The sequence below is a fragment of the Barbus barbus genome, assembly GCF_936440315.1.
Source record: "Barbus barbus genome assembly, chromosome: 3".
NCBI classification, from domain to species: Eukaryota; Metazoa; Chordata; class Actinopteri; order Cypriniformes; family Cyprinidae; genus Barbus; species Barbus barbus.
In genome coordinates, this window is record NC_136731.1 from 12060543 (window position 1) to 12079786 (window position 19244).

At 38.9% G+C, this 19244-nt stretch overlaps 1 protein-coding gene across 6 annotated transcripts in view; it reads right to left on the reverse strand.

Moving 5' to 3' along the window:
• Positions 1–3663: 3663 nt before the first annotated feature.
• LOC306845029 (testis-expressed protein 2-like) overlaps positions 3664–19244 on the reverse strand; it is a 46687-nt gene continuing 31106 nt past the window's right edge. For 4 of the 6 annotated variants that reach the window (XM_079377534.1, XM_079377532.1, XM_079377533.1 and 1 more), the window contains 11 exons: positions 16533–18117; positions 13534–13734; positions 12763–13084; positions 12096–12304; positions 11228–11371; positions 11041–11140; positions 8316–8436; positions 7572–7682; positions 7185–7394; positions 6708–6828; positions 3664–5969 (listed from right to left, as the gene is read on the reverse strand). In XM_079377534.1, coding sequence (XP_079233660.1) covers positions 5835–5969; positions 6708–6828; positions 7185–7394; positions 7572–7682; positions 8316–8436; positions 11041–11140; positions 11228–11371; positions 12096–12304; positions 12763–13084; positions 13534–13734; positions 16533–18092 — 3234 coding nt within the window. In that variant the 5' untranslated portion in view covers positions 18093–18117 and the 3' untranslated portion in view covers positions 3664–5834. The remainder of the gene's footprint in view (positions 5970–6707; positions 6829–7184; positions 7395–7571; positions 7683–8315; positions 8437–11040; positions 11141–11227; positions 11372–12095; positions 12305–12762; positions 13085–13533; positions 13735–16532; positions 18118–19244) is intronic. The other 2 variants (XM_079377536.1, XM_079377537.1) reach the window with 1 other exon arrangement.

Consider the following 19244-nt stretch of genomic DNA (forward strand, 5'->3'; position numbering starts at 1 on the left):
GTGTCTGCTCAATTGTGCTCCTTCTTGCAAAAAATTATATCTGTGAAGAATTTCAGTCGGGTTTCAGACCCCATCATAGCACAGAAACGGCACTTGTTAAAATTACAAATGACTTGCTTCTTGCATCAGACCAAGGCTTCATCTCATTGCTAGTTTTACTTGATCATAGTGAACGACACTACAAATCATGACATACTCATAGATCGATTACAAAACTATACAGGTATTCAAGGGCAGGCTTTTCCGATCGCTATCACTTTGTCTATTTAAATAGGGAATAATCTCAATTAAACCCAATAAGTATGGAGTGCCACAAGGATTTGTCCTAAGCCCTCTGCTATTTTCAATATACATGTTGCCCCTTGGTAATATTATTAGAAAATATGGGATTAGTTCCCATTGTTATGCTGATGATACTCAAAACCGAGATATTACTTATTGGACCAAAAAACAGTACATAGAATCTCGTAGATTACAATTTGCATCTAGACAGATGTACTGTTACTTCCTCTACTGTCAAACATTTGGGTGTTATATTAGACAGCAACTTGTCTTTTGAAAATCATATTTCCCATGTTACAAAAACAGCAATCTTCCATCTTAGAAACACTGCCAAGTTACAGAACATGTTACCTGTTTCTGTTGCAGAAAAGCTAGTTCATGCATTTATGACCTCCAGACTGGACTCTTGTAATTCACTGCTAGTTGGTTGTCCTGCATCTTCAATAAATAAGCTACAGGCAGGCAGTCCAAAATGCAGCGGCTAGAGTTCTTACCAGCTCAAGAAAATATTATCATATTACTCCAATTTTACATTCTCTGCACTGGCTACCTCTTAAGATTTGTATCAGTTACAAAATATTACTACTTACTTTTAAGGCCCTAAATGGTTTAGCTCCTGTGTATCTAACTAGTCTTCTATCACACTACAATCCATCACGCTCCCTAAGGCGGCAAAACTCTGGACTCTTGGTAGTATCTAAGACAGCAAAGTCCACTAAAGGAGGTAGAGCTTTTTCACATTTGGTTCCCAAACTCTGGAATAGCCTTCCTGATAACGTTCGGGGTTCAGACACATTCTCTCTGTTTAAATCTAGATTAAAGACGCATCTCTTTAGTCAAACATTCACTTAATGGATCTCATAACCTTGTACTTCAGTTACATCTGATCAAATGCACATTTTCATTCTTTTGCTTGGTTTGAACATATAATTTTTTGCTTAGTTGGAACAGAAGCTATGCTAATTTTTCTCTATTACCTTCTCTGTTTCTGTTACGGTATTGACGTCCTGTGGTAACTAGGAATTACACAAGATTCAGTCTGGATCCAGCCCTTACAAAGATCTGAGAAGAGATGATGCCAACCCCTCAGAAGACCTCAGATGATGCCAACCCTCAGACAACAACTACCAAATTTTGCTATAAGTTTGATCGCAACATATAATCTTTGCTGTTAATAGTGCTTTTCGTCTGTTTGATTACATGACATTAACTAACTGCTTGACTTTTTACTGTACATTTCTGCCATATGGACATAAACTTGAGATAGTCACCACTGATAAGCTATTAATAAATATAATGTAGAATCTTTTTTGTACAAAAAGTTTCTGTAAAGGTGCTTTGCAACGATTTGCATCGTAAAAAGTGCTATACAAATAGACTTGAATTGATTTAGTCAGTCATTTCATGCTTTAAAATAAGGATAATTCATCAAGGAATCATTTGTTAGACCAGTATGGGGTGGGATGGGGACAATCAGACAACCCTGTGAGCGGCCCCAACTAGGTCCTTTGTGGTGAAGCAGCACATCCTACTGTACACAGCTTACTACTGCACACTGTGAAAACCTGTTACACACAACGTTTTATGTCTTCCCCATGGCACAACGACATGCTTTGTAGGTATATGTATTTGTGTTGTATAAACATATATTTTTAATTGTTTTCTCTTATTACTGTAGGATTTGATACCACTTTTTTTCTCTCCATTGACCGCACTGTGTTAAGTGACTGATTGTCTTCCAGCCAATGCAGCTCTGACAGTAATTCAATGACGTCAGGGCTATGCTATGCTGTGATTGGTTACCAAGGCACACGTGAGCCAAGCGGAGCCCGGAAGATGGTGTCTCCCCATATAAAGAACATCAACAGCTTAGTCCAGTACTACTCCAGTTCATTTTGTACACCGGAGGGAGCGAAGCTGTTATTCAGAGCAGCAGTTAAGGTCAAATTGCTTGTTTTTCCGTCTCACTTCTTCAAAAGCAGTTTAGAATGATAAGACGGAGAGTGATAAAATTAAGGAAAAACTCGTTCATTATTAAATCTGACGGACAAGTGAGCTCTTGTCGACTAATTCAGGTAACGTAAGTGTATCTGCTGATAAGTGTATTTAATATTAATTTTGACATGAGATTGTATTTCAAATAACTGGAACGTTATTGTAAGTTTACGTTTTGTATGTTTCGTATGAATGTGTTTTAGTCTGGAAATGCGAGCACGTGGTGTGCTCCTGAGCACGTTTGCAACGTGGCTTACCCCATTCAACGTGAAATTACATTCAAGAGTGGTTCATAAAGCTTATGTTTGCGGAATTATAATACATCAGTGACTTATTTGTTTTTGTCCCTCTTTTAGGCTTATTTGCTGTTGTAGTGGACTTTGTGGCCAGTGACTCTAGGTAAGACCAGGCCTGACTTCACTGCATCAAACATTTTCTGTTTGTGTGGTCTTGAATGATGTTTACAGCGTTAGACTACTGAAAATCAGTGATGTAAAGTCAAAATAACTGACAAGACTGGTGAATTTCAACATGATGTCTGTTTGATTTTTCAAGCTGGAATTAATGTTTAAGATGGTATTTTCTTTTGCCACAGAATTGGAATCGAAGTCCAAGCGGTGAACTGGAAGCGGCCGACGTTTGTAGGTTCCTCGCTATGTTAATTTGTTATGGCTGTTTATTGCAGATGTATTATGCTGTATTGTAATATTTTATGCGAATGTAACCAAATGGAGCAATCCTGCTTGAGTCTGTAAACAAACAAAATAAACATTTTTGCTTGTCACTTTTTGCAGTGTTTTATGTAAAAATATGTAAGCACTGTATTTGAACCTGTGGAGCCCCTTCATGGCTCAATGGGTCAAGCAACAGTGCAACAGTAAAAGCTTGTTATAACTGGAGCCTCTTGGATTTCCCCCCAAGTTGCTCTTTTAAAAGCAGTCGACATCTTTTTGTATGCATATACATTATTTTCCCACCATTGTTCTACTCTATAAGGGACATTGAACAGGGGTGTAATAATGGATCTGAGTAAGGTCAATGTAAGTTGCCTATAAGCACTGTCTTTGAACCTGTGAAGCCCCTTCATGGCTCAATGGGTCAAGCAAGGGCTTGTTCTAACTGGAGCCTCGTGGGAGTTGCTCTTCTAAAGAGACGGGTGTAGCTGGAGCAATGGGCGTGCTGAAATGAGGCGTTCCGAAAGGTGAATCAGTACAACAAAATCTACCCCCAACCCTACCCCCACACCCTGACAGACAGCTTTGTCGACCAATCATTAAGACCTTTCTCCACGCCCCTACCTTTCGCCACGCCCATTGCTCAAGCCTGCAGTTATCCCTACTTGCTTTTAAAACCATTCCAAAAAAAAAAGCCTCCGGAATTATTTTTGCAAAAGCAGTTTATCAATTTTCACACACAATCATGTTGTCAATATGGCAGAACACAATATTCAAATGAAATATTGCGCAAAGGAAACAGCAATTGGCAGAGCACACAAAAGATTAATTGTGAATGGCAATATTGAAGCATAAACAGTGTTACTAAATAAACACATTGATATCAAAGTACATGTAGTATTGATACTTCGACTTAAACGCAAAATGGAGGTGGAAAATCCATAATTCACGTTCTCTGAAACTTCAGCGGCAACTAAGATACAGAACTTGTTGGATATAAAACACTTTTTCAGACCGGTTAAGTATCTGATAATGGATGAATGTCTAAACTCATATTTTAAATGGCAAAGTTCACTTGCCACTGTTATTCAACAAACTACTTACATGATTTAATACACCATTGGCCTGCAAGCACAGTAAATTAAAAAGTCTGCAACAAAAATGGCAACACCTGACAAACTTTGAGAAACAAGGTAGACAAAAAAAATTACGTTTTTTTTTTGTACATTCAACAATCTTCTTCACATGTACACAAGACATGAGTTAATCGGCGTTGGAAATAGAATAGCACTTGTTTTGAGCCTTGATCTGAAATGCAATGTGAGGTGTAGCCCCAGTGGTTCTCAACTGGTTTTGCTTCAGTACCCAGATTTGAGATATGACATCCCAACAGAGTCAAAAATTTATTCTCATTCAAAAGTAAACAAAAACACCCTTCAAATCAAACACTGAAATATATTAATATTACCATGAACCACCCAACAATATACAAAGTTATTTACAAGACAGGTTGAATAAAAACATTGTGGTCAGCGCAAATACATTGATCATATGTAGTTGGGCTGTATTTTATACACCTTGAAGAGACCCAAAAACCCAGAAGAGAATGTTTTTTTTTTTTTTTAAATTTAGGTTATGGATAAATTTATGAAAAACACAATGGCTTAAATTCACATTTGAGTGTAATTTAAGTCAAAATGTGAAAGCCTCTTAAGTAATGTTAATTACAGATCTAATTTTACTTGTACAATCATAAAACACCTTTCTAAAAACCAGTAGGAATTACAACCCACGGTGAATTTGACCTTTCAGGTTGTTCTATAAACAGATAGATCTGTTTGAGTTCTGTGACATGAATTTGTACCCAAAACACGGCAGGGTTGATCAGATGACAAACTACACAAAGAAATGAAAAGTCTTTCCCCTCTCTTTTAAAAGATTGGCTTTTTTATCTTGCTGTCTTAACTTTGCACCTTAATTCCTGCTTTTCTCTGAGAATAGACCTGCGACTCACCATTTGAGAACCACTGATCTACGGCCATTGCAGAGGGGCGATGATTGGAGAGATCTTACATAGAAAGCTCTTGAACCCTATCCTCTAGAATAGTCCGCTTGAGTAGGGATGGCTTAGAGGTTATTGGCTGGTGTCCCTCTTGAGCACAGTGAAGTTGATCTAATTGCATAATCAGACGCCACACAGAGGGCTCAGGCAGCGGTGAATGGAAGAGGATAATGGTGGTACTAGTAGGTCTGTTGTGTTTAATAAATTATTTGCTGCTAGAAGCATATGACAATCGTGAGAAAATCATAAATGGGTGCAAATCTCAGAAATGCACCCTTTTGGCTTAGCGTTTCTGTTAAAATGACCAGTTATCCGTTACTGGTGTTTGTAGCACATTCTATACATCCCAAGGATGCACGGCCCCAAATATCGAACCCTCCAGGTGGTTTGCAGGCACCCCATCATACCAAAAGTCCAGTGAAAGCCCTCGGGTTGTAATACATATCTGCTGACCAGACGTTAGGCTTTTGAAGGAAACTAGGACATTTGGTAAGTCAGCGTGCATCAAACAGAGGTAGTGTATACACTTTACCTAGTCTTCTGTGTCCTATACTGCTTCTTCATCACCTGTATGCATTTTAGTAGGTCACCAAAACCTCTTTATCCTGTTTGAGGGACAGCAGCATGTGCATTCGTACTGTCCCAAACAAATCAAAAGCAAGCAAGCAAGCAATATTGTCCTTTCTTTTAGTTATTGATGAGTTCAGATTTTTCACAGCTCTGTTCAATGGGCAATATGGCACCTGTAATTATCAACTCAGGTATAGTCCTGCCCTCATGGGACTGAATTTTTATCTTGTGTTTGATACAGTAACTAATCTTCACATGTCCTCAAGGGACTCCTCAGGGTCCAAGGTTTCTTCATTCTTCAAGGCATTAGCATTGGAACGCGTGTCCATGGCAGAGTGCATGATAGGCAGCCAGACGTCATCCATGTTTGGCATTACAAATATTTTCTGCGTAAGGTAAATGGAAGCGTAAGAAGGTCAAGAAGAGGAAGCAGGAAAAAATAAACAAAAATAAAAGCCTTGTCTTCTACAGCAAACAAATATGTACCCGAATATGCTTGCATGATTGTAATTCAAATAATACATTCAGAGATCTTATCTGTGAGCTCCTTATGTACCTATACACACAATTCTGACTTTAAGCTGGGAACGATGAGTTTGCAGCTCTTAATTATTGAGAGAAAACCACTACAGTAGGGAAACTCAGTTTTGGCCCTCAAGGTCCACTTTTATGTACAGTTTAGCACTAACCTTGATCAAACTCAAACTAAATTTTAAAGACCTTGATTAGTTTTTTAGGGGTGTTTGATTAGGTGGAGCTAAACTCAGCAGGAAAGTGAACCTCGAGGGCCAGATTTGAGAACCCCTGCTGCACTATTGAATGGCAATCCTTCCTATCCTACACCTTTGAGAAGGCTTATTAATGTAGTCTGAAATTAAGATGAAGTTTATAATTTGTAATATAGGGTCACAACTAAATTATTTAAAATCCTCCTGAAATTGCAACAACTAAAGAGATTTATAAAAATAAATGCACATTAAAACTAAATAAAAAATGCAGTAAGTGCATTATAAGGACATGAATGCGTTAATTTTCTTAATTTTCTTACTGAAATAATTTTTGCATTCATCATGAAATACATGGAAAACTATATTAGTGTTCACGTTAAGTTCACATATGCTTACCTGAAACTCCTGATTGAGTTTATTTTCTATCCAGTCAGTCACATGAGCAAAAGTAACCTTTCTCTCACCCAGTTTAGGCCGAGCTTTCAGTTCCAGATGAGGAGGACTTCTGAAACCATACCTGAAATAAACAGAAACATCCACATATGTCCACATTCATGTCTTTACTTTGAACACTTTATTTCAGGAACATGTTTTACTTTTGAGTTCTAAAAATGTATATACTTTGCAGGTTACCTAATTGTCAGAACAATTGCAAAAGACACAAAAATCGGATTTCACGTGCTTCAACCATGCAATAAAATTTAAAATGCATTTTAAAATCCAATCTCAGTTGTACAAGGGCATGAAATATCTAGATGTGTACTGAATAATGACCAGCAGATGGCATGCTAGCAACTTGTAGGATGCCCAGAGATACTATCAGATTTTACTTCTGTGCAGTGGTAATGTGAAGAGGATATTGAAGGAAGCTACCATATCCTGTCTGTTGGAGGTGGTGGAATGTTGACAGCTAGTGTTCCTCGACACTCCTGAACCTCCACCGTCAGGAGCAGTGGTGTATTGGACACCTCTTCTATCTTTTTCTTAATGAACTCAGTTTCCGTGGCTTTCTGGAAATACTTAGACTTGGCAATCTTGTCTACAAAGCGCATGATTTTGCTGGGTCGGTGTCCCCCAACATAACTGTGAAGAAAAGAGGCCACGAGCCAGTTATACATGCAGTATGTTTTGCCAGAGTACCTTTACCTCCAGGTGTGCGGCCATGTTTAACCCACAGAGAGATTGTGTGTCCAACCTGTTAAACTGGTAACAATATCCAGAACTAAACACAGAAGGAAGTGGCAAGTTTTTCAATCTCACCCTTCCACTCCAGGAATTTCAGGCACTTCCACAGCATCTTCCTCATCAGAAGATCCTGCACTCGATGACTCTTCATCACTGTCGGCCAGGAAGTAAGTGCGTGGTCTGGTTCTGGTCCATGCACACAGACAAACAAAGGCTTAGGCAGCATATTTCTATGATAACTGGCTTTCTGAAAGCAAGGGGAATTTGCAAAGCTGCAACACACCTATACTAAAGTCGACAAACTCCACAGCGGATACACAGTAAAAAAAAAAAAAAAAAAAAAGCACTTCTTCAAAACAAAGATGAAAGGTCTGTTCTGAAGCCCAGTGAGCTGTAACACTTTTAGGTATCATTTGCATGTTTCACACACAAAGGCAGAATCGCATGTATAAACTGTTGCAATCCCAGAATGCAATGTGACGCTCATTCAAGGGCTTGGAACAGAACTTCTGCAAGCACATGCGGGGATGTGGTGGTGTTTCAGTGGTGAAGTGTCTGTCATTTTAATGCATGGATCAAAATTCTAAGCAGCTGCAAATGTACAATACATCGAGAGATTCCAGAAAAGCCCTGATTCAACTCACCATTAAGAGTTCACATCCAAAAAGAAATCAGTCCAGAGGAAATAGTAAAAGAAAAAAAAGTGATAATTACATCCAACAGAAAAAAATAACCCATCGAATAAACACAAAAAGGCAGAAGCCCAGATATTTAGAACAAGTGATGAGGAACTTCTATCTTCTGAAATGTCACTCTTACCCTTCTTTTCCCTGTTCTCCAAGTCCTTCCCCCTCCTTTCCCAGTCTGGTCAGGTTCATCTTGGTTTCAAGAGTCATAAGAAAGGAACCATTGTATGAGATCTCCAAGTCAAACCAAAGGCCTACAAATGGAAATTCAAACAACAGTTTATACAGTGGTCCCAAAAATGTATTTGGTCACACCTCCAAATGGATGTCTCAATGTCAGTGCATTTGCATAACACCAAAAATGTGTCATTTGCGGTGTCCCACTAATAAAACAAAACACTTCCTGGAGAATAATCATTTCCTGGAAAGCTCATTGCGATTCTCTAACTTTAACATTTGAAAAATATATCTAAATTATATTATTGATACTTTTTCATCATTTCACCAAGCTTCACTAGCCCAAAGACATGATTGCTTTGATTCTCTACTATTCTGACACAACATGCCACCAGTTGCTTGTCCCCTGAAAACAAGCAACGCACTTCTTTCCTTCATATTTTCCTGATTTGAAAACTCTGCATCAAATCCAGCGGTCTGGAATTCTGCACCCAGCATGTGTTTACACTGATTAAAGTCATTCAGGAGTCGCTAGTGAACCCCTGGAAATCTTAAAAGCCATGCTGTCATGACGCACACTTCCTGAGTGAGTGAAAGGTCAGTACTTGAGTTCGCTCCACTCTGATTGGCTCAGAGACACACTGATCCTCTGAGCTCAGCGGGCTGCTTCCTCGATGACGAACGAGAAGTTTAACTAGCTGGCAGGAGTCGGGTCATTTACCAAATCATACAGACTCACTGTAGGGGTGCTGCTGCATCAGTACAGTGCAGATATAGCTTGACTGTGGCCGAGCTACATCTAATGGTTTTGCAGCATTCAAAGTAACAGAGTTCACAGTAAATTATTTGAGTATGTACAGACTATTTTTAAATAAAATAAAAAAAATCAGCAGTAAAATAAAGAGACGGACAAAATCTCATAACACTGCTGAAAGAACCACATTTAAAGTAAATTTTTGTTAGGCACCATGTGTGTTTGTTGGTTTATTAATTTAACACCATGCTAGGCACCTTGTGTGAATATGTAACCTTAAGGCCTTTCCACACTGAGTGCGATGCAAATAAGCGAGGCGAATGTTTGCCTTCTGCTAATTCACGCCTGCACGCGCCGACCAACAATGTTTTTTTCCTCAGATATGTATCCGTGTATTTAACATCTAAATTATGATAAACAAAGTTTGGTTCTACACCAGAAACACAAGCTATCTATAATGCTTACAAGAATAGGTTACATCCGAAAATATAATTAGAAGTACAATTAGCATCAAGCTACACTTGAAAATGTATTTAATTTATTAATGTATTTGCTTACCCACTTTAAACCATCATCGAGTGCTTGTAATGGCTTCCGATTGTGATTTATAGTTGTTTTGATTCTATAATAAGCAGACATATGCACTCTTTGTATGTTTAATAACGCTACACTGCTAATATTAGTCATAAACATCCTTTATTGCTATAAAAAAAAAAATACCATGAGCTGCATACAAAAAAAAAAACATTGTCATAATCATGTCTATTTGCATTCATATTTAATGTGTAGAAAAAAATTCTCACTTTTTTTTTTTTAATACGGAAGATCTAGAGTGTGAACGCGCTCTCATATAACACTCGCATTTCAAGTTATAATGTATTTTATACCCAGAGTTAAAAAAAGGAAATATATTTTATCATACTTAAATTGCATGTACAAAAGGTATAAATCAGGGATAAAACAAATCTTCAGAGAAAAAGATAAGGAACAAGGACTCATGTATTCAATCCTGTTCAAATGAATAAAAAGATAATTTGCATCCTTTTTCTTAAAGCTTGAAGGTGACCCCAACACCAGGGTGAGTAATATGACTGAATTTTCATTTTGGGATGAACTATGGAGTGTACTTAGAAAGGCTTATATGTTCAACTGTGCCCGAGATGAAGCACAGACTCGGGTAATTCACACAGCTACAATGAATCTGTCTCTCTCTAATAACCACATTAGACTGCATTGATCACTGCATTGAATTATCAATGGCTCAAGCCACCGTTATTAGCTCTAAAATTACAATTTGGAATTAGCAATGGAGATGAGATGAAAGAAATTAGTCCTAAACACAAGAACATTTTTAGAACAAAAAAGAAAAAGATAAATGGTTTGAAAACAATAAATAATCTGAACAACGTCTTGATATGCAGTATCATGCTTTATTTTCTAACAATTTAATGGCCCGTCGTCAATTATTCCTTACGTAATCCACAATATCCCACACCCAACAAGCAAACTACTGAAGGTGCCAGAGTGTCTGTGGAACTACCTAAACTGAAATTAGCAGCAAAGACACACCAGAAAGATAAGACCGTTTAAGACCCAAAATAATTTGAGAACTTTGAAACACCCATTTAATCCTAATATAGTGTGCAATTTTCTCATAATTATTATCATCCTTTTTTAATTTGTATTAATCTAAACTCTGTAACCTGTACTTTAGTACACTGTAGGTTAAGCGTTTGGTTTAGTTAAAGTCTTGTTTGTATGCACATGTTATTTGTAGTTCATGCTCATATAAATTGGAGCCCTAATCATGAAGATTACTTCTGCATGCTTATGACATTCTGATGTCTGAGATGAGCTAACCATTTTTCCTTTACAACAGTACTAGGCAATAGTAAGCATAAATCATAAATTACAGACCAGGCCTTACCTCTGTGATCCACAGATGGTTTGGATGAGCTGAGGATCTTTGGAATAGATATTCCCATGTCCAGCTCGGTGAGGGTCAGTTCATTCATGAAGTATGGCAGCTGTAATAATCAAGACATTAAGTTAATGTTTTAATCAGATATGCAGTCAGACATTCTTTTGTGAGATGTAAACCTATCTGTACTCACCCTGATCTTACTCAGCTTTTTCTGGATCTTTTTGGACACCACATCTGCCCAGTATTTCTCTCCAAGAAAGTCCCAGAAAATGCGACCTAAAAGTGCATTGACCCAGGCTTCAGACTCGGACTCCTGCTCACGACTGGCTGGGAACTGTCAGACAAAAATATATTTAACTTAATTAAAATATTGAATAAAACATTTGCAAATAAGCACCGTTTCCATCCCATGCACTCAGGAGAACAAAATCGTAACTAGTGTTGCAAAACAAAGTTGCTGCAACAGGGGAATCCCCTGACTCTTTTAGTTTTCTACACGAGGAACGACTTGCACCTCAGAGCAACACAAATGAAACAATAACAAAGGCTGTCATGTTATCGTGTGTTCGTATGCTTGATGTTTAGGAACTTGATCATTTGAGACAGTTGTGGGAGGTAATTAGACCAAATAATTTTGATGACAGACTTTGGCATTTCAGAATGATTAAAATAACATGCGAGAAGGTGTGCAATGAGACTGGTGCATTGGTTAGTACATTTATCCAGTCACATTGTCTGTTGAGGCAAAGTCACGCAAGTCTTTTGTTGCACCAAAATTCAGTAAACGTTTCCATTGTTGTTTACACGTTGTCTTATTGGAGTAAAAATCTATCTGGCTTAACTGAGTGTACAAGATTTTATGCACATTTTAAGAATTTATGCAAATATTGCCATTTCCATCCAGCATTTTTATTGCAATATCACAAAATTCACACAAAAGTATGTGGATGGAAACGTAGCTATTGTCAAAGTCTGGATGTACAAGTCTCAGTATTGCAGAGTTGGTTTTAAATGAAACATTACTGCTTTTAGGAAAATTGACACAGTGAAACATGTACCTTTTTAACGATTCCCGGGCTGCTTCCAGCACTCTGAACAGGGCTTGTGGTTGGGCTGTCTGCAGACTGGCTGACATATTTGGCCATGTAGACATTGTATTCCAGAACTTTCTGTTTGACACTAGCATCAAGGTCTTTTTGTCTTGGATGAGACTGGAGCACTTCATCCAGACTACCACGACTGCTGCGGCGGCTATGAGACAGACAGCCTGCCGAGAGAGATAATACTATTGATTGCATGATTAATTTGAAGAAAAAAACAAAACAAACTATGGATAAAAGTAAAGTCTGTTCAATGGTCCTCGTTCATGAAAAAAGGTTTTCCATAGACCACCCTTTTCACAGACTGTGATGATGCGTTTCCAGTTATTTACTATTTCTAGTTTTTTTTATTATATATATATATATATATATATATATATATATATATATATATATATATATATATATATATATATATATATATATATATATATATATATATATATATATATACACACACACACATATACACATATACATATACACATATACATATACACACACACATACCCAACTATGACTCCCACTTCTGAGAACCCCAGAATTGTGCTATCATTGCAAAAATACTTTTTCTTAATGAAAGTACTAATGATTTGAATAAAGAACCATTTGTAAATTGTTTTACTTGTAGGCAGGCCAGAGGGCTTCTTGGCTTCGGATTTCAGCTTGGACGCAAGTAGCATCCTTCTGAACCATTCCTCTTTGTCTCTTCCTGTTCTCCCAAACAGGTACAGCACAGGTTGTGTGTGTGCTCTCTTAGGTTCCTCACTAGTGCCTACAGCCTCAGACCTGTCTCCTGCTGCAGGGGTCTTCTCCTCCACCACCACGTCAGACTTATCTCCCTGCACTTTGGCCAGGAAGTCATCCTGCTTGGCCAGCTCAATGCAGATGGGATACTTCTTATTCCACACCCTTTTCCTGGCCAGACTATGAGGCACCAGGAAGATCTGTAATAAAAGAACTCAAATATTCATATAGAATGTATTTAAAGGGTTTAATACATTTTGTTCTTAAAAAGCGTAGCAGAACAATGTTTCAAAAACATTCAGATTTCACACTTTCTGTGGAAATGCGATGCTGAATCACAGACACTTACAGTAAATGGCAAAAAAAAGTGTCAATGTATGATTAATCATGAAAATATTACTATGGTGCCCTGTTTGTCAGTAACATTTTAAATACTAAAATGCTGTCACATACTATAATTCAATTAAAGAAACAATCTGTAATTCGAGTCAAAGAGACATTTTCAAACCTTAATTTACATTAACAAAAAAAAATTCTCTACAAAAAGTTTGAATAGGGCCTGTACATTAAGTGCTCTGGGGTAAATTAATTGCAGATATCCAAAGCAACAAAACAGGCTGTGCACTGAGAGATCGTGTCTACCACCCACCTTACTGTTGGTGAGATCATAGATTTTCTGGCTAACATAGCTGACGTCAGGTTTGAGCTCGTTGAAGGTTGCCCGGCGGGGAATATTGCGGTTAGGTTTGGACAGTCGCAGGACAGAGCCCTCCAGACGCACATACACAGAGTGAGTGAGTGTGGCATGATATGTCTCAGGGTCATAGCTGTAGATCTCATTCATCCAACCCTGAGAACATAAGCAAAATAAATTTTACAACAAGAAATGAGCCACAAAAAAGAAAAACAAGTAAATAAGGGACCAAACACAAGCCACACTGTTGGTTTACAACTAGCCAGACATTTAACCAATGTAACATCATATACAGCTTCCATCTTCTGAGGAACACTGAAAGTTGAGTATGCAGTTTTTCCACAAATGTGTTCAATGTTATGAATGATTCTGAATACACCCCCCCCCCCCCCCCAAATCTATGCTAAATGTTTTTGCTGTTTGTTGTTTCCAATATAAAAGGCAAATGGTGAGTGATTTTTCATTCTCAGACTAATAGTACCATTGTGGTCCGTTTTGTAAGTTTGTATAAAACACTTCAATTGAAAAAATCTAAATAATTAGTTTAAACCATTTGATAACTTATGTAGACCACTTGACCACAATTTAGTGAAAACTGGACAAACATTCAGTACTTGGCCCCTAAAAGCAAAATGGAGAACAATACCCCAGAAAAGCTTTGCTTGACCAGGACATGTAATTAAAAACCCTACAAAAACACTACCTGTCAACCAACTGTCCTATCAAAATAAAGGCATTTTTTTTTTTAAATAAAACAATTCCAAAATTAACAAATTAATTACAACACTTAAGTAAACAAGTACTGTGAGGAAGGACTGTACTGCCTTTGTTGACTGAAGTATGGGCAGTCAGACGAACAAAGCTCAGGCAGAATGACGACATAGCCTAACACACATTACTCTTGTCCACTCAATCAGTCAGGTTAAATGGAGATAAGAGTAATACCACTAGTGGTGCAAATGAAAAGAATTGAATTTTCACTTGTTTGTTTGTGATAAGATTCTTTAAGTCCATTCACACCAAGAACACAAACTATAACAATAAATACATGGAAATATTTTAACTGAGGTAACCATTATATATTATGAGGTTTTACTATTATAACTGTTCCAGCATCCACAAAAGACAACAACTTTGTTTATTCTAAGTATGCACTGCAGTTGTGCGCGGTGTTAACATGACTGCAGCATTTGCTTTTTTAAATTTTGATTATCGTTCTTGAGCTGGAAAAAAAAAAATCCCAGTATAATTCAATTATGGTACTTTTATTAAAAACACCCCTGAATGTTCTAAGCCTCTTCATTTCTAAGATTTTACTCAAGGACCTAGCCAACTATAAGGATAATAGCTTTATCAAAAAACACGATCTGGTGCCTCTTTGCTTCAGTTCAGTTTAGATAAATGGCTGTCAGCAGAGACCAATAGACTAAGTATTCCTGGCTGCTATCAAGTAGTTCATTCTGATAGAACATCACTGGGTCCAAACAAGCAAACTACAAACGATACACTCACAAATATACCCTCAGTGTGTACTGTAGTACTACCAAAAAATCATGGTCCTACCCTTTCATATCCAATATGAAATCTCAGTTGGCCAGACAAGGATTCATCTTCACTAAATCATGAAAATATTGGTGTCTGGGAGAATGTGAGCCTGAAGGCAGTAGTGTTCACAGTGAGTTTTAAAAAGCTTAGCTTAAAGATGTGCTCATAAATGGCTGTTGAGACGATATTCTTGCTTGAAATGGAGTGGGAGCTCAGACCCAGAAACAGTATTATCTGAATGTTGATACGTCACAACTATCTCTGGAGACACACTAGTTTATATTGTTAATTTCTCATAAACGCTCTTTGACAGGAGTTGTCCTGCATTAGAGCATGACATCAGCAACATCCACCATGACCCAGTATCAAAGTGTGACTATCATGTGACCATCTTCCGTTTCAAGCAAGCAATGCAGAACTGACCAGATCAATATATTACCAGGAGAAGCCACAAAAGGCCACACTACATAAGCTGGTCTTTAGCTTTTTTGTGAAGGCCTTCAGCCATTCTCAGCAGTTGAACAGCCTTCTTTCAAGACTCTGGTTAACACTCTTCACCCTAGAATGACTTTAATCAACTGTCAATTCAGGAAGCAGTCTACCCACACCATAATAGCTAGGCTTAGCAAAATTAAGTAAGTGTCAACAACAACAGATTTACTCTCAGTGTACTAGTCAGTAGACTAGAGATCAGCTGCTTTAGATTGCTAACCTCTAACAATACTTCAATGTACTTGCATTACCCTTGATGATATATCCACAACTATCATCACATCCATGACAAGATTGTAAGAATAGATACAGACAGTTGGCAAAATATGGATTAGTCCCAAATTCAGACAGATTGCTGAACATGTCAACGCAATTTTTGTTTTTAATATTTCAACAGAAATGGCAAACAGTGGCTCAAGCATACGATTGTTTATCTATTCCCCCAAAGGAACAACAATAAACATTTTATTAGCCAGACTTTTTGGTTGTTATCATCAAAAAGCAGTCTTCATAAGAGCCTACTGAATGTCCCTACTGCTAAAACATGATGTCATAAAACCTGTCAAATCTGGAATAGGGTGTAATTTTTGTGTCAATTTAAAAAGCAAGCATATGCACTTTCTGAAAAAGACAATTTGGAGTATTGGGCATACTATGAAAGCAGACTTAATACTCTTTTACTTTTCGTTGCTATTAAGCATTTGTTGTCATTGTTTAGTTAATGTAGCATTTGTAGAACTGAGGCAATGAGGACATTTTCCAAGCAAGGCATCTATATAACAGGTATGATCAATTATCTCCATAAAAGCATCTCGAATAAACAAAACTATTTTTGTAGGCCTATAACGTTTAGTTCTTCAAAACTACACCCTTAACCACTGCACAAGAATCACCTTTGACAGCAGGGTGGAACCCACCTTGTAGATGGTTGGTTCTTTGATATCCAGAGGAACCCTGTTCCATGTTTCTCTTCTGCTCCAGCTGCCACGATGGCCACATGAAGGTCTGCCTCTTGCGGACAACCACACCACCAGAATTGCTAGCATGAATCCTGCCACCACTCCCATCAATACCCAACACACATATGTAGGAAGTGGCAACACAAAGCAACCGTAAACTATAGATATAAGAAGAATCAGTGCGTTGTGGGGTACTCCTGGAGGCTCATCTTCTTCCTCCTCCTCTTCCCCTCCTTCAGTTGGTTCCTCACTGTATCCCCCTGTGCTCCCTCGTCGGACTTGAGATGAACGAGGCTCTGCTCCATCTAACTCTGTGTCAGTACAGAGCTCAAAGTCTTCTGTGTAGAGCTCGCAAAACTCTTCGTCTTCTTGACGAGCAAGCGTTGACATAAAACACCTGTCCAAGCCCAGAGAAGGTGACCTGTGCAAAGGCAGCTCAACAGTTGGCCCCTCAAGAGGACTTTCGCCCTCCAGGTCTTCCTCTTCCTTGATGCAGTAGTTATTGTTGCTCTCTGAGTGGCCATTGAGGGCAGACAGGTTGGAGAGTTCAGAGGCGCTAGAGGAAAGGTTTCTGAGTCTCTGGAAAGAGACTCCTGCAGTTGTGGACGTGGAAGTGTTTGCGCTGACGCCACCAGATTCCTCGCCAATGATTTTGCTGAGCAGCTGAAGGGGCTCACACATGACCTCCGACAGACGGCGCTTTGTGTCTTCAATACGTGCCTCCACCTCCTGAACTTTGAAGAAGGAGCGGCTATCAGGTGAGGTGAGGGGGGATGAGGGCGCGGTTTTGGAGTCTCCACTGGCGGCAGAAGCGCGAGACTGGGTGAAAGGTTTGAAGAGGTGCAGATTGAGCCGGGAATCTGTGGGCCGATGAGTCGAAGCCTCATGCTCGGATCGAGCAGTGTCTGTAGACAGAGACTTAACCAGTGTCTTCATCAAATGCCGGTGCCTTATCGGCTGGGGAGCGACCTCACGCGATTCCACCTCAGTGGAAAGGGACTTGACTAGGCTGAAGAAGGGCTTTGAGGGAAGGCCAGAGGCCTTGGCTGGGGATGAGCTGGATGAAGCTGAATGGGTGGAGGGTACCGGGGCAGTCGACCTCTGTTCAGAGGGCCATGAGAAGCTAGCAAGACTAGAAGTAGATGTGCAACCCAAACTGATGGAGGGGTGCTGTATAGCCAGGGCAGAACTGTGGGTCTGGGATGAAAGTCCTGTGACCATGTCTGCTTCTAGTCCTTCAGAGAGAAGCTCCTCGCTGGCCTCCTGAGCTGTGACTACAGTCTGATCTTCAGGTTCAAGGCCAGAAGGGGAACGAGCTAGCCTGTAGAGCTCTTCCTCCTCCTCCTCCTCCTCCTCTTCCTCATTTCCCTTGGCAGAAAAGTGTATGGTGATGGTATCTCGGGACAGCGAGCGCTGCACCTGCAGCTTACGGGCTGGTGAGGACCGAGAAGAGGAGGAGGAGGAGGATGAAGAAGGGGGCCTTAGTGTGTCTGCATGGCCACCACCCTGACTGGTCATGGCACCACTCAGAAGAGCTCAGAGCCTGTGGGTGCAGAGAAGAGAAAGGTTATATAATATAACCACACTCGTCAAATCAGTTTAACATCCCTATACTGAAAAGAAAAAAAAAAACAAAAAAACAAAACAAGCGAATTCAGGTCAGTGTTTCCCATTAGTTTCCTAGACTGTGGTGGCCCACCTGAGTTTCACAATGAACTGAAAACAATGCTCATAATAACATAAAAGATCTCTAACATTGTGTTTGGTGCCATTGCTTTGGCAAGCTTCTGTCAATGGAATTAAAATTGTGAAATGTCTTTCACAATTATCAAAACAAAAGGCTGTGATTTAATTTTAGAAGTATACAGTTTGTTGCGCTGAAACACGTTTCTGAGTGAAGCTAAGCAACGTTTTTATTTACACACGTGCAGCTCATGAGGCAGTGTTCTTAGTGCGTCAGTTAATACTTTAAACTTTCATCTCTACATGTGCTGTGAGTTCAGCCTGCATCTGGAAATGCAACGTGTACCATTCACTTTACTTTCATATTTGCATAGTTTCTAACATTTTTGTGGACAGGTTTACAGCATTTCACAATGAGAAAAGATTGTGGACCTGTTGCCACAGAAACTTACAGGTCTAGAGGATTTAACTTACAGGGTGACTCTTTTACATTGTCAAGGGTCTACAGATGAAAATTTGTCTTTTGGCTAATTCTGGCACATTTACAGCAATGTTAATGTGCATTGCCCCATATCCAAATAAACTGAACATTTCCGTCTTGATTTTCTTCCTGAAAATAACAGTGTGAATGTAATGTGGACTAAGACACTATCAGGTAAAGAGAGGTTTGAGTCCACGAGTTTAAAGACCACGTACAATGCAAAGATTTGTTTAAACCCTGTTCAAAACGGTTACTGAAAAGGGGATGGAGCTCTTGATTTCTTAAAGTGAACCAGATTGATGAATTTAAAGTGTACAAAATTCCCCCCAAGAAGGGTCTGAGGGCTGACAAAATACTGTGGGAAACAAAAAATACAAATTCATTGACTGCCATTATATGGTTTACATCACAAACAATGTGTGTGCTTTTTGGAGCATCAGTATTTGGGAAGCCATTCATTAGAACTAAAACATATTTTTACTCTTCTGAAGAAGGAAAGTCATATT